The sequence below is a fragment of the Lepus europaeus genome, chromosome 11, assembly GCF_033115175.1.
Source record: "Lepus europaeus isolate LE1 chromosome 11, mLepTim1.pri, whole genome shotgun sequence".
NCBI lineage: Eukaryota > Metazoa > Chordata > Mammalia > Lagomorpha > Leporidae > Lepus > Lepus europaeus.
In genome coordinates, this window is record NC_084837.1 from 103,784,542 (window position 1) to 103,802,312 (window position 17,771).

Sequence of the window (17,771 nt, forward strand, 5' to 3'; positions counted from 1 at the left end):
CCGAGCTTGCTGCTCTAAACTGGCAGAAGATCTTGTTTCTACTCACAGCATCTGAGGTATTTATAAAACAGGAATAAGTAAAAGCTGCCCACGCCATGTGCTCTTGCCCAAAGAACCTGCTCTCGATCTCGGAAGGGCCAGGAGCCCAGAGCTTTTCCTGCTGTCGGGCCCTGTGTTGAGAGGTGTGGGGGCCTAGCCTTGCAGGGCGCTATTATTGCTACTCCACAGCAGAGGTCATCTTCAGAGAGCCACAGAGCTGGGAGAGGCAGAGAGCAAGGGACCTCAGCCTGTCTAGCCAGGGTGAGTAGGCAGAGTAATTCTCTCCTTTGGAGATGGCAAGGGCCTTGGTTGTTGGACAAGTCTCCAGACAGATCTGCTTCTTCATGCCTGCCTTTGTGAACTGCAAAGGCATCAGAGTTTTAATGGTCTGCACATGTTAAACACATGCTCTCATTACAGGCCCAGAAGTGTGCGCGTTAGCCAGGTACTGTGCTCTAACCTGGCGCCAGGGGCCTTGGGAAGCCAGGTCACTCAGGAATGGAAACTCCCGGTTGTTTTACATCTTCCTTTTCTGTCGCAGCACTGGTTGAAGCTTTCTTCCTTGCCTGGCTTTGTGAGTTCCTGGGGATCAGTGGTTCTTCAGCCAAGGCCTGTGTAGACACTGGCTTCCTGCCTCCCCTCTCTCCTGAATCTGATTCCTTCCTTCTGGAAGCTTATGAGGAGCTCACTGGTTAAACAGGAACACTTAACTGAGCACTCTTTGGGTTCTTCCAAACAAAGGGAGGGTGGGGACTGTACAGTAAATCTGGAGAAGCTAACCTCTTCAGCTGTGCCCTTCTCTAAACAGCTAACATTACCTGGGCACTCAAGCCTGTTGGGTTCTGGTAAACTGAGATTTTGCTTTTGCTTTTGCAGCATTTAATTACAGTGTAAGTTTTCTAAAGTACTATGTGTAGAGCTATCTTTTCTTTTCTTTTCAAGATTTATTTATTTGAAAGGCAGAGATAGAAGGAGGAAGAGAGAGAGAGAGATCCATTCTCTTTCACTCCCCAAATAGCCCCAACAGCTGGGGCTGGGCCAATCCGAAGCCAAGAGCCAAAAGCTTCTTCCGGGTCTCCCACATGGGTGCAGGGGCCCAAGGACTTGACCCATATTCTGCTGCTTTCTCAAGCATGTTAGCATTAGCAAGGAGCTGGATCAGAAGTGGAGCAGCCGGGACTTGAACCGGCGCCCATGTGGCATGCTGGCACTACAGGCAGAGACTTGACGTTCTACACCACAGCACTGGTCCCCAAATCTCGTTGTTAAAGTGTCTGTCTTCTTGGAAAATTATAGAAACTCCATAGCGGAATCACCTGGCTTATGATGTTTTAAAATTATTTATTTATTTATTTATTTATTTGAGAGGCAGTGTGAGCTCCCCAAATGCCCACAACAGCCAGGGTGGGCAAAGCCCAGAACTGGAAATACATTCCAGGTCTCCCATGCAGATAGCAGGAACTTAATCACCACCTGAGCCACCACGGCTGCCTCCTCTCCCAGGGTCTGCTTTAGCAGGAAGCTGGAGTCAGGAGCCAGAGGCAGGAGTCAACGCAGGCCCTGTGATGTGGGACACAGGTGCCCTCATCAGCATCTTGACTACTAGACCCCTGGCTTATGATTTTGTTGTTGTTGTTGCTTCTTCTCGGATATAAACTTAGTGGTTTTTCAGTGGTAAAGGAAACAATTTGTGATTTTACTAAGTGCTTTTCCCATTTGTTCTCCAGTAGAAAGAACTAGTGTTTCAGCAGGGTCATTTGCTAATGGGAGGGGCTGGCCTCCCTTTGTTTGGAAGAACCCAAAGAGTGCTCAGTTAAGTGTTCCTGTTTAACCAGTGACTCAGTCCTCAGATATTTTTAGTTAAGTGATTTTCGTTGGTGAAAGCTTGTGGGTTAGTATGACATTTAAATGCAACATTCACGTTTTCTTGCCTTGGGCCACACACTTGCCTCACACTGGGAACTTGTAGGCCATTTTCTGAAATTTTAGCCATGTCGTGTGTGTGACTGTGTGGAAGAATTTGGTTAAAAGTGTTACCGCCCGAGTCAGCTTATGCAAAAAGGCCATTTCAGAGTCTTAATTTTGGACACAAGTGAGGGCAGCACTAATATAAATGCATTTAATGATCTGTCAATCTCTCTGCTTCTCGCTGGCCCAACCATGTGTGTCTGAGCACTCGCACCACCTCACAGGAGCTGGGTGAGGAGGTAAGCCGGGCCTTTCTCCTTCCTTGCTGGTTTCACCCTCCCACCACCAGTCACTTGCCAGCACCCCAGCCTGCTCTGACCTCCCGGGCTGGGCCCTGGCCTGAGTCAACCACAGGAAAGTGCTCAGTTCTCGTTCTCTAAGATAAAGTGTCTCTCGGCAAATCTTGAAAACATCGTTGGCCCCATAGTTGTCCGGGCTTTCCCATCATTTGCAGGGAGGGGAATGGATCTTTGACTTGAGCACCCTGAACGCTGCATCCCACAGCACTGTCTGTGGGAGGACACACAGGCCTGGACCAGCACCAGCACAGAGGAGTTGGGATTGGGAGCTGCTGGCCAAGGTCTTGCTCCCTCAGGGATGTTAAATCTCCCTGGGAGGTGAGGATGGAGCCTAAGTCATCCAGGGTGTGCAGTGCTCCGGGGACATTGTCCAAGCCTGCTGGCAGTGCCTCTGAGGGTGTCCCACCTCGTGGTGGTGAGTGATTCAGAGACATATTTTTGAAAGGGTCACGGGGCTGGCGTTTTAGCGCAGCAGATTAAGCCACTGCCTGCAACTGTGGCATCCAGTATAAGTACTCATTCACATCCCAGCTGTACCACTGCCAATCCAGCTCCCCGGTAATGCATCTGGGAGGCATCAGACGGTGGCCCAAGTGCTTGGGCTCCAGCCCACCCGTGTGGAAGATCAAGATGGAGTTTGTGGCTCTGGCCCAGCCCTGTAGCAGCCATTCGGGGAGTGAACCAGAAGAGGGAAGATCTCTCTCGCTCCCTCTCTCTCTCTCTCTCTGTGTGTGTGTGTGTATGTGTGTAACTGCCTTTCAAATAACAAAATAAATCTTTAAGAACAACATAGAAAGGGGCACAAAGCTTTTTCTCAGCTGTCTTCCTCTGATTTGTTCTGTAGAATTGCTTTTTTTTTTAACTGTAACTTTTTAAGCTCTGACTCCTTCAGACAAATGGGGGGGAAGGAGAACTGGCCCTTTTCCTCCCTGCTTTCTCCCCAGAGATGTCACAGTGCCTACTTTTAGGGTTGACCACTTTTTTAAATAAGTTGCACCCGAACATGTGAAAGGTTGGGGTGATGTGGGGTTTTGTGCAGTGTGTGTGGCCTCTGCCGTCCTCCTGCTGACACTCTTTTGCAAGGTGTTAAGGAAGGAAGCCCACTAAAGGCTTCCCATGCTGGCCTCGGGTTTTCTTTCCAGGCATTGACATTGGCCAGAGCAGCCAAGCCACGCAAGAGTGGAATTACCTGCGGGGGGGGGAGAGGGGGAGGCAGGGTGGTTCAGGTGAGGGGCAGCTTTTCTAAGGGAAGGAGAGAAGACCCTCGGCAGAGTTCCAGAAAGAAGGGGCTCCAGCCGGCACCATGGCTCAATAGGCTAATCCTCCACCTTGTGGCGCTGGCACACCGGGTTCTAGCCCCAGTCAGGGCGCCAGATTCTGTCCCGGTTGCCCCTCTTCCAGGCCAGCTCTCTGCTGTGGCCCGGGAGTGCAGTGGAGGATGGCCCAAGTCCTTGGTCCCTGCACCCCATGGGAGACCAGGAGAAGCACTTGGCTCCTGCCTCCGGAGGGTGAACCAACGGCAAAGGAAGACCTTTCTCTCTGTCTCTCTCTCTCACTGTCCACTCTGCCTGTCAAAAAAAAAAAAAAGAAGGGGCTCCAGCTTTGCGTTCCGAGGAGCCCTCTTGATCCCAGAAACAGGAGCAACTCATCTGGAAACTGTTGAGGGGACTCGGTGACTACCATAGTTACCCATTGACTTACTAAGTCTGATGTGGTCTCGCTTTTAAGAATCGGGAGTATGTCCTGGCGTTAGTTTTAAACTTGTTGCAGGGGGCCAAAACATCAATGAGCTCGTTACTGCATTGTGGATGAGGCCTCTGTGTTGCTTGGGAAAGGATATATTTTACAGTCATTTCTATCTGTCAGATTACGTCATTTATTGCGGTTAAAATGGAGGAGAGTTTAGTGGTGATGGTAACAGCTAATATTTTGGGGCGCTAACTGAATATGATGGGCTTACTGGTATAAATGACATAGCTGAAAATGTGTAAGTTTTGTTTAAGAAAAGACCATGGAGCCTGAGGGTTCTTAGTTCCTATAAGTTTTTTGGTATAGTGCTCTGTGAAGCAGGTTGGAAAATGGGCCATTTTCTGTTACAAAGATAGTTCTATTCCTGTGCTCTCCGGCTAAGGACTGCAATTCTGTGCCTTAGAGTCTCAGACATTTTGAGCCAAAAGAGACCTTTGGTATCATCGACTTCTAATCTGAGCTTCTCGTTTTCCAGATGAGGTCCTCAGGGCCCCAGAGGTCAAGTGACTTGGTAAAGTCATAAGCCAGGAGGAGCAGGCACTAATGAGGGTCCTTTTGGTGACCAGGTGGTGGGGTTGGCAGCACCGTGGATTCCTTTGTTCCTGTCCTACAAATGGAATTGTAACTACCATTTGCAGCAACTGAATGTTGCTCATATAACGGCTGGGGGAGGTGGGGGAGGTGTGGGATTGGCTGGCTGGTCCAGGTGCCCAGAAAGCCCAGCCCAAGGTGGCCATGGAGATCAGGGGAGGATGAAGGATGCTTCCTTTCCCTCCTGGACTATGCCATCCTGCAGCCATTCTGTGCAGCTCCCCTCCCCTGTAGGCTGCCTGGTGTTCATTTTACCTGGGTTACCCTTGCTCAGAATGGGGCAGGGCACACAAAACAGTGCAGTGAAATCTGGGTTTGTTATGTCCAGAACAGGTTTCAGAATATTTTAGTGTTTAGTGTCAGGTCAGACTTGAAAAGAATGAACTCTGTAAAATGAAACACAGCAAGATCAACTAAAATGAATATGAAGAATTTTGTTTTAAAATTGACTGCAAATTCCTGATTTCATACATTTATGTGCACTTACACACACACACACACACATACGTAACCTCTAAATCCCATATACTGTACTGAACTGTCTGTAGATCTGGTGGCTCCAAAACCTTCCTGGTTAATATTTTTCCTGGACTAACTATTCTTCAAGTTTCTAAAGTACCAGTGAGTGTAGCCTTAACATGAGCTTCTCTGCTCCCCAATTGAAATGAGAATTCTACTGGATTGTGGCGCTGTACAATGCTAGGCACACAGTAGGTCGTCAGGTGCATAAACCTTCAAAGCGAAGGCCCCAGGAATGTGCCGAAGAACTGACCTGTGCCTCAGGACTGCAGGCTCAAGCCTTGGATGGAGGCTGCATATTTGGACCACAACAATTAAAACCTCTCATAGGTTTGCCTACCCTGAATTGAGTTAAATGTTAAAACCTTGGCATTTTTCAAGGGTTGGTGAAGTTAATTCTCTACTGCATTCGCTATTTAAAACATGTTGTGGGAGGACATTGTCTATCACATCACTCAAGGTCTCCTTATATAAAGTCCCACGGAGTGTTTTTATGATTCCATACCACAAAAGCCCTGTTTCCACTGAGTGTCTGACATACTTCTGGAGGGGAGAGCATGATACACGTTAGCTCACTTTCCACTTTGGAGAACTATAGACCTATCTAGGTTTCCCTCTACACCCACACACTCAGAAGGGTCCTGTACATTCTACACTTCATCACATGCACAATTGTGGTAGATGTTGACGTATGGGTTTTCCTAATCCAGGGCTCTAAAATTTCTTCTTAGATTTTGTTAGTTGATATTTTATTTTGTTAGTTGCTTTTTTTCTTTTCTTTCTTTTTTTTTTTTTTTTTTTTTTTACAGGCAGAGTGGATAGTGTGAGAGAGAGAGAGACAGAGAGAAAGGTCTTCCTTTTTGCCGTTGGTTCACTCTCCAATGGCCACTGCAGCCGGCGCATCTCGCTGATCTGAAGCCAGGAGCCAGGTGCTTCTCCTGGTCTCCCATGCAGGTGCAGGCCCCAAGGACTTGGGCCATCCTCCACTGCCTTCCCAGGCCATAGCAGAGAGCTGGCCTGGAAGAGGAGCAACCGGGATAGAATCCGGCGCCCCAACCGGGACTAGAACCCGGTGTGCCGGTGCCGCAAGGCGGAGGATTAGCCTGTTAAGCCATGGCGCCGGCCCTGCTTTTTTTCTAATAACAAAAATATTTGAAGTCATTGTGGATTTTGTCAATGCTCTTACAAACCCCAGTGATTTTAGCATTCATAGAGATTTGGGAATATAATCTTTCCTCTGTACTGTCAGAAATTGCAGAGTGAAATGGTCCAGAAATAACAGTAGGGTATACTGTTCTCTCAGGTTAAAGAATCCTGAGGCAGGTGATCCAGATCTGATATGCCTGTTCCTTTGGATCATCAGGGACCTAGACTTTGCTGTCCTCTTCGTGGGGCTCCTGGGATGACCAGCTCCCTGCTAATGTGCCTGGGAAAGCAGGGGAAGATGGCCCAAGTCCTTGAGCCCCTGCACCCATGTGGGAGACCCGAAAGGAGTTTGAGGCTCCTGGCTTTGGATCTGTCTAGCTCCAGCCATTGTGGCCATTTGGGGAATGAACCAGCCGATGGAAGATGTCTTTCTCTGCTTCTGCCTCTCTGTAACTCTGCCTTTCAAATAAATAAGTCTAAAATGGGGGGCGGGGATGATGGTTTAAAAACAAAATTGACTTCTTTTTCCGTTAATTTCATTTTCCATGAACTTTTGAAGTCGCCTCATTATGAAGAGATTGTAAAAATCTGAAGTTGAGCAATGCCACTGTGAAGGTTAATTGATTCTCTGGCTTTGGTTTTCTTTGTCAGTTATTTTTCATGTGGTAGAATCAGACGCAAATGGGCTTGAATCCCAGCTCTCTCTTTACTGCTCTGCACCTTGGGGCAAACCTTTGGCATTTTGTTTGTGTTCCCTGTACCAGCCGTTTGCTTGCTCACCTGCTTCTCTCTCTTTCCCTACCTTTCCTGCTTCCATCTATGTAGCCAAGGGTGGATCCTGGCTTTTGTACCCACCAACCATTTGTCCCGGCGTGAGATACTTAAACTTCCTCAGTTTCCTTCTCTGTAAAATGGGGTACCAATAAGATCCACCTCATAGGGCATGTAAGGAATGAAAGACTGGGTATGTGTACAGTGTGAGGAACGGTGCTTGGCACCTAGGTAGCGCTGTGAACACGTTCTGTTCGCTGCATGTTCTCGTTTTTGCTTCCTCTGCTGCTTGTCTCCCAGTGGGCTCAGTGCTGGTTCCCTGTGTCACACTGAGCCCTTTTCATTCCAAGTGCTACCCACCTCCCTGCCTGCTGCCAGCCTCTGGCCCCTGGTCTGGATCCAGACCTGGCAGGCACTGCAGCCCCTACCTGCTGCTTTGGTTCTGTTCTGTTTCTGCTACCTTGTTTGTCATTCCATCTATGCCCTTTTACTTTCCTCGCCCATATTTCTGCTTTCACTGCTGAATGTTTGGGAGAAAAGGAATGGCTCCACTGGCTGTGCTGTGCTGATCTGAATGAAGGCCTGGTCACACAGAAATGATGCCCATCCAGTTAGGCATTTGTGAAGGTTCTGTTGCAAAGTAAAGGATACAAGCAAGGTGAGTTTGCTTTAGCCGGAGTTAGGAGCTCAGCAGACAGCTTGTGCTGGAAACCAGAGAGTGCCTGTCAGTCCTGCTTGGTTCACAAAGGCCTCCACCAGTGAGTTTGGTAAAATGGCCAGACATTGAGAATTGGGTACACATGTTATTAAAGAAATTGTCTTTTTCCTTAAAGGACTTTAAATGCAGGGAAACTTAGACTGTGCTTATGTTTCAGTTAAGTGGCTTCTTTATCCTTTAAAAAAATAATCACCATGCAATCTTTTCAGTTTTTAGGTTAATTGGACTAAGAGATCTGACCTGACCAGCCCAACTGTACAACTCTTCAAGGAAAATTAATATTCGCAGTGAAAGGACTAAGTGACCTAGGTATGTATGGCCAAGAGTCCGAGTTCTGTTTCTCCTTTCTAACTCCTGTTTGTTAGCAGTGAGTAGAAGTCTTTTCTAGACCAACAAGGAGACTGGTAAAACCCCTAGCTGTTGTATTACTCTGTTTCTGGTCTGTATTGCCAGCATTTAGTCAAAGAAACTTTGGAATTCCTGATGGATTTTGGTTTTGGCCCTCCACTTACTAGATTTAAAAATCTCTGTTAAGTGGCTGTTTGTTTAACTTTGGTCTCACTAGCAAGGTGGCCAGGCTCTGGCAAGGTGAGGGAGGAGAGCTTCATCTTAGTGCAGCTGTGAACCCTTTTAGGCCCTAGGTCCCTTTGAGAGTCTTAACTGAACCTGGGAACTAGGAAACTATACACATGCATGAACTTTAACCTTCAATTTCAGAAAGAAAGGAAGTAAGTAAACTATCTGTTCATTGAAGTTCCTAAGGCCTAGCCTTCATTCTAAATGATGTCAGGTTTTAGCAATTATTGTCTCTCCTGATGGTGGAAGGCTGCTTAAGCAGCTGTGATCCTCTCCAAGCTGGGAGCCCGGACCAGATTGTGTGCAGCATATTGAAGTCCTGCATTTGCCAGAGCTGCCTTGAGTTTAGAAAAAAAGATGTCTGAGTCCTCTCTGGATGCGCTGTGTGTCAGGAGAGTTCAGTCCACTTCACCCGAACACATTTTTCTGGGGACTGTTTTGCTCTGCCTGTTCTGTCTCCAGCATTGGCTGCCAAATTCTCATGATGACTGTTTTCTGCCAAGGCTACTTGTAGTCATTCCAAGGAAGCTGTTGCCATAGTTACTGAGGTTGTGCGAGTTGCCATTTTCTCCTTCTTATTAGCTTGTGGTTTCCCTGATTTTTAAGGTAGCAGCTGAGGTTCTCTTTCTGCTGAACAGCAAGAAAAATGCTGAATTTTTGTTGCTGTTGCTTTTGTTGTTGATGCTTGGTTGTGTGTGTTGGGAGTACGGCTGTGTGGGGGTGTTTTGTATATAAGGTAAAGCCACCTCAAAAGATCAAAGGTTAAGAGTTAAGGAAAAATCATGCTTGCATATACATTTTCTGTACTCCCAATTTTATTTTTTAAAAGGTTTATTTTTCGTTTATTTGAAAGGCAGAGTTACAAAGAGAGGTAGAGACAGAGAAAGAAGCCTTCCATCCTCTGGTTCACTCCCCAAATGGCTGCAATGGCCAGGACCGGTCCAAAAGCCAGGATTCAGGAGCTTCTTCCAGGTCTCCCATGCAGGTGCAGTGGCCCAAGCACTTGGGTCATCCTCTGCTGCTTTCCCTGGTGCATTATGAGGGATCTGGGTGCCCATATGGGATGCCAGTGTTGCAGGCCAGGGCTTTAACCTGCTGTGCTACAGCACTGTCCCCTGTACTCCCAATTTTAAATTTTGGTCTACTAGTTGAATTTGGTCCACTTGTTAGCCTGATTTTGGACTAGAGGCCAAGTTAGTTACCTTCTACAGGGAAAAAAAAATAATAGTTGGCCAAGCTGCATTTCACATCGCCTGAACCCCAGGAGCCAGGACACTGCACCCTGGGCTGGGTGTAAACTGGAGTTGGCAGCAGTGCCTCCGTGGAGCAGGTGGCTAAGTCAGGCCGAGGGTGCTGTATCTCAGCCTGCTGTGAAAATAGAGGTGGGGCCAGGCTGCACCTGCTATAGCAACCCCATCTCATATTTTCATGCAAGGCTATAAACACACACCTGGTGTACCAGGTGCAGGGTAAGCCTACAGGGGATCAAGGTGGCCTGTGAACAGAAATCACAGTACTACCCCCAGTCCTGTCCCTCTGACCAGTCTTATTTTTCCCACTCTCAAAATATCACCATTCGCATAATTTTCCAATGTGCTTCTCTTGAAAATGCTCATACGATTAAAAAATGGCAAACAACACCATACTCCTTTTACCAGCACTCAGGATTATGTATGTGTGAGTTGAGTTGTTGCTAGTCTGCTGACAGCTATAGGGTGCTGATGGGTGCCTGCCTGCGTGGTCCCTGTGGGCACATCTGGCCCATGGCACATGTCGCTGGCCTGTCTCTTAGCATGATGTGCTTCTGTAATGCAGTGTGCTCTACCCACGTTGCTGTGCTTGTAAAACCCACCCTGTGCCTCTACTCCCTAGATCAAGATGAATGCCATGCTGGAGACCCCAGAGCTGCCGGCCGTGTTTGATGGGGTGAAGCTGGCCGCAGTGGCTGCTGTGCTGTACGTGATTGTCCGGTGTCTGAACCTGAAGAGCCCCACAGCTCCTCCCGACCTCTACTTTCAAGACTCGGGGCTCTCGCGCTTTCTGCTAAAGTCCTGTCCTCTTTTGACCAAAGAGTGAGTACACCCCATTCCTTTGTTCAGCCACCTCCTTGGCGTTGTAGCACGTTCAAAGAAGAATCTCGTGTACCATGTTTTAAGGCGTCAATGGAAGTAGTGTCATTGGTGTTAAAACAGCCACAGTCTTGATAGCAATATGGTATTTGAATCCAAGAGGGTAGGAGAGAGAATCTGATCTTTGTTGCCTGGAAACATCCCTTCCTCCACAGTAGGATGTCATCACCCATGCCAAGGACTTTACAGAAAATAGTAGTCATTTCAGGGTAAATGGAGAAACCTTGGACAATATTCTAGCCCTTTAGCAAATGTCCTGTTGCCAGTTCTAAGAAAGAGGAACCATCCTTACCCAAAATAATTAATATGCAAGAAAGCACAAACCAATTTGTGGGTAGTTTTCATCTGCCTTAGTGAAAAATGTACCAAGCTTTAGCTAGTTAGAAAGCAATTTAAAAAAGAACTTCCATTCTACGAAAATCAGGTTTCCCTGTGGAAGCCCGGATCTGTATTTTGGAGGTGACAGGGTGATCTCTGCTTCTGGTATGGGAAAGAACAGTTTAAAATGAAGAGATCTGCACACACAGTTTTGAAGCAGTGCGGTGTTAAGTACGTCCTTGCTGGTGCCTGTGTGTTCTCTGGGTGTGGGCCAAGCTTCGCCATTGCTGCCTCGCTCTGTGGTTTGCTCTGTCCTGTGTGCAGCCTCATCGGCCTGCAGTTGCTTGGAGAGCAGCACACAACCGGCAGAGTTTCTAGTTCTCATAGAGTAGCAGAAACTTTTCCCTCTAACCTGATATTACCCCTCACCTTCTCCTTTGGGGGTCAGCGACCCTGGGTGAATGATTCTCTTCTAAAAGCAGACAGATGGGCAACAGTCTAAGATGTCTGAGAGTTCGGGTTCTTGCTTTGTCTGGTTTGGATGTCTAGTTAATTTTCACATGCAGTTAGCCAACAGTGATGAGCTATGGTCAACTATGAGCTCTGGGTGTTCATGTGCGGAAGTTATGACAGTGATGCCATGACTCCAAAGTCAGGAGACTGGTGGAGTGCCATGAATAGCTTACAGTCAGGATTTGGGATTTGGAACTGCCCCTGCTGAGGGGACTTCACATTCCAGAAGGTTCCACAATCAGGCATCAGACTAAAGATGTGTTGTTCTTACTGCACCTAAAGTCTGCATTGTCCAACATTTTTCGTATTTGAATTTTAGATGTTTCTTCAATACTTAGCAAGGATAACTCACTCATTTGGGCTGGTTAGTGACATTGGTGCCCCCTTTCAGATTGAGTGGAAGCATAGACCTGCTTCCTTCATCGGCTTATTTTTAGAGAGTTTTTGAAAACCAAGCAATTGAAAACCCTGCAAGTCTCTATGCAAATATCTACAAATTCGCACCCAGTATTTGTTGCTGAGTAATTAGAGGGAAGAAGCCACAGAAAAGCTGTTATGGCCCAGGCTTCGGAAAAATATCATATAAGATTTTATTTCATTCTGATTGTTCTAAGTATTTTTAAAAACTGATTATGGCAGTTTTTCACCTCTTTTCTTACCTTGCTTCAAAAAATAGTCCAGACACAGTCAACCCAACAGTTTCTCTTGGCTTTTGTTCCCTTCCCCTAGCAACAATGAACCTAAGGTGCTGACCCAGTACCGCCTGGCCTCTGTTGAAATGGCCCACACTCACCTCCTGGTAGGGAGGTGCATCCCTGGTGCTGTCTCCCTAGATTTGGTGATTTATCACCGACCTGAGCCAGTGGCATCAACGTGGAGTCCCCTGGTCATTGGCCAGTTGCCATGTTCTCTCCTGGCAAAGCCTGAATTGGCAGGGTGGAGGGTCAGAGAGAGCCTAGGTTAAAAGCAGAGCTGATACTTATTTAGGAATTAGCTCTGGTTTAAAGATGAGTTTCCCCAGAAACTGTTTGCTTCTAAGACGTGTTCCTCTGATTGCAGGAGTGGCCCTCTTGAGCATGTTGGAACATGATTTAAACAGCTAAAATTCTCTAGCACTCCTGATTTGAACATAACAGATAATTAAAAAGCAAAGGGGCTCGTTTGTTTTCCCTCCATCTTTTAATTTGCCTCTTATTTCTGATTTGGATCCTTGTTTTGTTTTGTTTTGTTTGAAGATTTATTTGAAAGGCAGAGTTACAGAGAGAGAGAAAAGGTAGTCTTCCATCTGCTGGTTCACTCCCCAGCTGGCTGCAACAGCTGGAGCTGTGACGATCCAAAGCCAGGAGCTAGGAGCTTCTTCCAGGTCTCCCATGCAGGTGCAAGGGCCCAAGGACTTGAGCCATCTTCTACTGCTTTCCCAGGCCATATAAATAGCTGGATCAGGAGAGGAGCAGCTGGGCCTCCATCCGGAGCCCATGTGGAATGCTGGCACTGCAGGCAGTGGCTTTACCTGCTAGGCCACAGCACCAGCCTCTGGATCCTAGTTCTTTAGGAATAAGCATGTCCTGCGTTCATGTGGCACCTCACCACAGTGTTGTCACATGATTCATCCTTTGTCTATTTGAAATGTGTTGAGTACCTGTCGTAGGCTTTGTGCCATTCAGTCCTCTTGACAGCCTGGAGGTTAGATTCATTTTTCCCGTCATTTGAAGGATGAGGATGGGGGAGTAGCAGAGTAGGAAACCAAACACAAACTGCCTTCTTCCCCCCGGGAAGTCCTGCACCAGGACTTTCTTCAGAGTGCAGGCAAGAGAAAAGAGGCAAAGAGCAGGAAGAGGCCCGCCATGCTGAGAGCCACTAGCAGAACTGGCCCCCGAGTGGCCATTCATTCCCGAATGCTCCTCTGTGTATTTTGATCGCTCGGTCAGAAGCCACTCTCCCTTGACATTCCTTCTTTCCCTGGAAGTCACATCTGGAGTAGCCTCTCGTGTTTGGAGCTGAGGGCAGGAGACGTATCTGTTGTGGGTGAGAGTGCCACTCCTGGGACTGTCTCCTGTGCAGAAGCCTATAGCCTGTCTTCACCCGCTGTCCGGCAGCAAAGTCCTCTCAGCCGATTCACAGCAAGTTCAGGAATGCTGGCTCCAGGTGGCCAGTGTGACTTACGTGTAGGGTAAGAATATATCTTCTCACTGTGCTGGGATAAGAAAAAAGTGGGTGAAAGGTGAACTGTAAAGCATATTATGAAAGTAAGGATATGTCTTTCCCCGTCTCAGCAGTTTTAAAATCTGTTTGAAGGCAGTTTACCCAAAGATACATTGTAAGTGAATCCTTTAATGTCCAAGGGAAAACTCTGCTTTAGTGGGATGTTGTGTCTCTTATTCACTTAGCAACAGGTCAGTGTTTACCTAGTGATTTTTTTTTTTTTTTTTTTTTTTTTTTTTTTTTTTTTTTTGTTCTCATAGTGTTTGCTTTCAGTGAAACAATCAGGCCAAAGCTCAGTTGCAAATTATGAGGAAGTCTTGGTGGTAATAGGAATCTCCGGTGTTTTCCTGAATAAAAACTCCAATGCATATTCCTTTTCTTATTGGAAAATAAAGCACACAAAAAAATCATCTGTAATTCCCCTACTCACAGGTGACATGCCACGACTATTTTGCTGGGTTTTTCTTCTGCATGCACTTCCCCTTCACAAAATCCAGATAAGGGAACTTACAAAAATAAAGTTCCTGGAAAAATGGAATTAAAACGTAAATTTATTTTGATATTAAAAAACCTTGAAAGTCATGCACAGTTTTTCGAAAGACACAGTTTCCATGAACTTTCTGAAGTTCTCTCATGTAGTGTTTGGTAACTGCTTTGACACTAGTGTGCCATGAACATTTACAGATCCACGTTGCCAACATTCTGTTTGTAGAATTCTGTCATCCGCTCAGCTCTGCTCGTGGCTCTCGGCAGCAGTGGTGTGGATCGAAAGCTTGCGTTGAGATTGAACTAGCATACAAACCTGGGGTCTACCCCAAAAGAGCTCTGAATCCTGGACAGAGTGAGGGCTCCTGTGGTCCTTGATTTCCTTCCACGTCAGATGAAGCAGGCAGAGCTCCTCTGTTGCCCCCAAGCGCCAGCATCCTCCAGTTTTGGTACTTTTGCTTCATCAGTTAGCACCAGAGAAGTGAGGGCCTCCCAGAAGAGGGGCCCTGGGGAAGGACCCTCAGGAGGAGGGTTTTCTTGTGTGCCTGTTCCCTCCTAACCATCCTCATACCCCACACTCTGGGACAGGCTGGCACTGTCTCTACTGGACTTTTTAATTGGTTTGATTACTGTTTGAGCTGTCGTTTACATACAGTAAAATGCACGGGATCTTTTGCCTAGGTGTTCAGCTGCATAACTGCCACTCCCACGGACTTTTACGGGAGTGTCCCCAGCCACCTCCCTTCCTCTGACCTATGCATCTGTCATAATGCCACTCAAGTTGGCTTCCCTAAACAGGCCAGCACCACAGGCACACAGCAGTGTGACCCCCGCCTGCTTGTCCAGCCTTGTCACTCATTCCCCGGCTACTCCAAATCCACTCTTCTCCCCACCAAAGCTCCTTTAACCCTGCCTGCAAGAGAAACTTAAAGATGAGGAACATGAGTTCTGAGCTTTCCCTGACCTGCCCCACCACCCCCCCTGCCAGAATAAGCCCCACTTGTATGTCCTAGGGTGTGGTCCCCCAGCTTAGAGTGGCTTCTTCATGCTCCCTCTTGTTTCATGAGAATTTCTGTCTCTCTTTTCCACAAACCAAGAGCCACACATTTAGGGAGACCGCTAGATCCCTGGCAGTTCCAAACCTAGGGTACAATGCTGTCTTGCCTTTTATTTTCCATAAACACTTGTGTTTGTGGAAACTCACTTGCTGTGAGTGCTTGGACACAAGAAACTGCACTGTTTCCAGCTTGTTCTGTGATGCTCTGAAGGAGCAGTTGTATCTTTCACTCTGGCAGAGGTTTGTTTATCTGGGGAGACTGTCTCCTCTTTCCTGTCTGTGGAAGAAGATGGATTGTTTTTGATTTTGGTGTTAGTTTTGGGTTTTTTGTTTGTTTGTTTGTTTGTTTTGGCCTTAAACTCAGGGCAGCCCCATGTATGAGCAAATGGCAGTTTGCAACCACCACCCTTCTCTATGGGCCTGGCTCAAGTTTCTTTCATCAGCTCTGGGTTAAAAGGTGAAGACAGGGTGCTGGCACTGTGGCACAGCAAGTTAAAGCCCTGGCCTGCAGCACCGGCATCCCATGTGGGCATTGGTTCAAGTCCTGGCTGTTCCACTTTGTTATCCAGTTTCCTACTGGTGTGCCTGGGAAAGCGGTGGAGGATGGCCCAGGTCCTTGGTCCCCTGTGCCCATGTGGGTGACCCAGGGAAGACTCCTGGCTCCTGGCTTTGGATAGGATCGGCTCCAGCCATTGTGGCCATTTGGGGAGTGAACCAATGACTGGAAGGCCACTCTCTCTCTGTCTCTCTCTCTCTGTAACTCTGTCTTTCAAGTGAATAAAATAAATCTTTAAAAAAAAAAAGGTGAAGACAGGCAGCAGGTGCCTGTCTCCGGGAGTCTACAATTAAAATTTATACATCTCCCTGTGGGAAGCCAGGCTGTTCCTTTTTCACTCCTTAGCAGGCTTGTTGTGTGGGTTGTGCTGTCGCTAAGAAGCATGATGGAGCATTTAATCAATAGAGAAACCTAAAAACAGAGATGCCTGCAACACCCAGGAGTCCCTGCAGGTCTAGAGAAAGGAAGCAGCATGATCAAAGCCAGAGCCAGATGCATGGGGAGGAGTGTGCTCCCTTGCCCAGAGATCAAAATACAGCTAGGGTCATCCAGCTGCCACTCATAGGAACAAGAACTGGGCGCTGCTGTTCTCCGTGAGTTTGAGTGACACCTGAAACTCAATGCAGTGGTCACACCCAGCCAGAAATAACATTTGGCTCTGCTGTGCCCAGAGCTCTCTCTGGGTGTTTTCTCTCGGAAGCTGCTTCCGACAGAAGAGAATAGCAGAAATCCTACAACCTTTCCATAGAGCAGCATGGATTCCTCTTCTGTGGTTTCCCCACTTTTTTCCTTACTCCTCAGCAACCGAGACCCAAACAAGAATCCCCTTGAAGTGTTGTTCTCATCTTTAGTAGTTCCTGTCTTTAGTTTCCGACCAATAGTAATCCAGTGGTCTTGTTCATGAATATTGAGAATCTCTGGGAGTTGCTGAGAAGTTTTTTGTTTGTTTGTTTGTTTAAGATTTACTTTAGCTATTTAAAAGGCAGAGACAGAGAGAGACCTATCCGCTGGTTCACTTCCCAAATTGCCACAAGGGCCAGGCTGAAACCAAGAGTCTGGAGCTTCATCCAGGTCTCCCATGTGGGTGCGGGGGCCCAAGCACTTGAGCCATCTTCCACTGCTCTTCCAGGTGCAGCAGAAGGGAATTGGATCGGAAGTTGAGCAGCCAGGACTGGAATGGTACCCAAATGAGATGCCGGTGTTGCTGGTGCAGGTTAATCCACTTCACCACAACACCGGCCCCTGGGAAGGATTTTTAAAAGGTCATGATTTCAATATTTTTTCATTGTGTAAATTTTCTAGAGGCACATCATTTTTTTATTGATTTCCTCACAACTGTGCTTCCTATTTCTGATAAGACTGAACAAATCTCCTTTTATTTACTTGAGAGGCAGATGAACAGAGAGAGATAAAGCACAAGCTTCCATCTGCAGGCTCACTCCCCAGAAGCCCACAGTTTCCCTTCCATGCCCCACCCGCTGGACCTCAATCCAGGTCTCCGACATGGGTGGCAGGAACCTGACTACTTGAGCCAGCAACTGCTGCCTCCCAGGGTCTGTGTTAGTAGGAAGCTGGAGTCGGGAGCCAGATCTGGGAATCATTCCAAAACACTGCAACAAGGAACACTGATGTCTCAACTGCTAGGCCAGACACCCACCTTCAAATCTCCTTTGAATTTTTTCCGCAGACAGTCCCAACTCCCTCTCAATTGCTCTCCTATATTTCACTTCCTAATAGTAAATGCCCATGTTTCTTTTGTCTACCCCAGATAAAAGCCTGCTTCTATACAGCTATATTTGTCACAGATGTGCAAGATGTGCTGCTTTTGTCCTCATGTAGCAAGGAAGCATTGAGTAACTGGAAGTACCCTACACAGGAGCACCTCTCTGTGAGAGTCTAGGATACGCAGTTCTTCTCCAGATCTAAAGAGCACAGGATTCATTATGCAAACTCCTACTCTCCCTGCCTCCGTTTACAAGGCCGGTATTGGCGGTGGAAGTACTAAAGCAGAAGCTGGGGTTAAGATCTTTGATGTGGACAGTCAGTGTTTTCTCAGTCTTAAATAAAACATGAGGCAAATGCAGCTTCATAGGATGTCTTCTGAGTCAGAGTGCCACCCTTCCTGAGGCCTCTC

At 47.2% G+C, this 17,771-nt stretch overlaps 1 protein-coding gene across 1 annotated transcript in view; it reads left to right on the top strand.

Moving 5' to 3' along the window:
• The window catches only part of ABHD2 (abhydrolase domain containing 2, acylglycerol lipase), a 118,671-nt gene that overhangs the window by 15,918 nt on the left and 84,982 nt on the right, over positions 1–17,771 (top strand). The window contains exons 2-3 of the mRNA XM_062206233.1: positions 8,010–8,109; positions 10,249–10,448. Coding sequence (XP_062062217.1) covers positions 10,255–10,448 — 194 coding nt within the window. The 5' untranslated portion in view covers positions 8,010–8,109; positions 10,249–10,254. The remainder of the gene's footprint in view (positions 1–8,009; positions 8,110–10,248; positions 10,449–17,771) is intronic.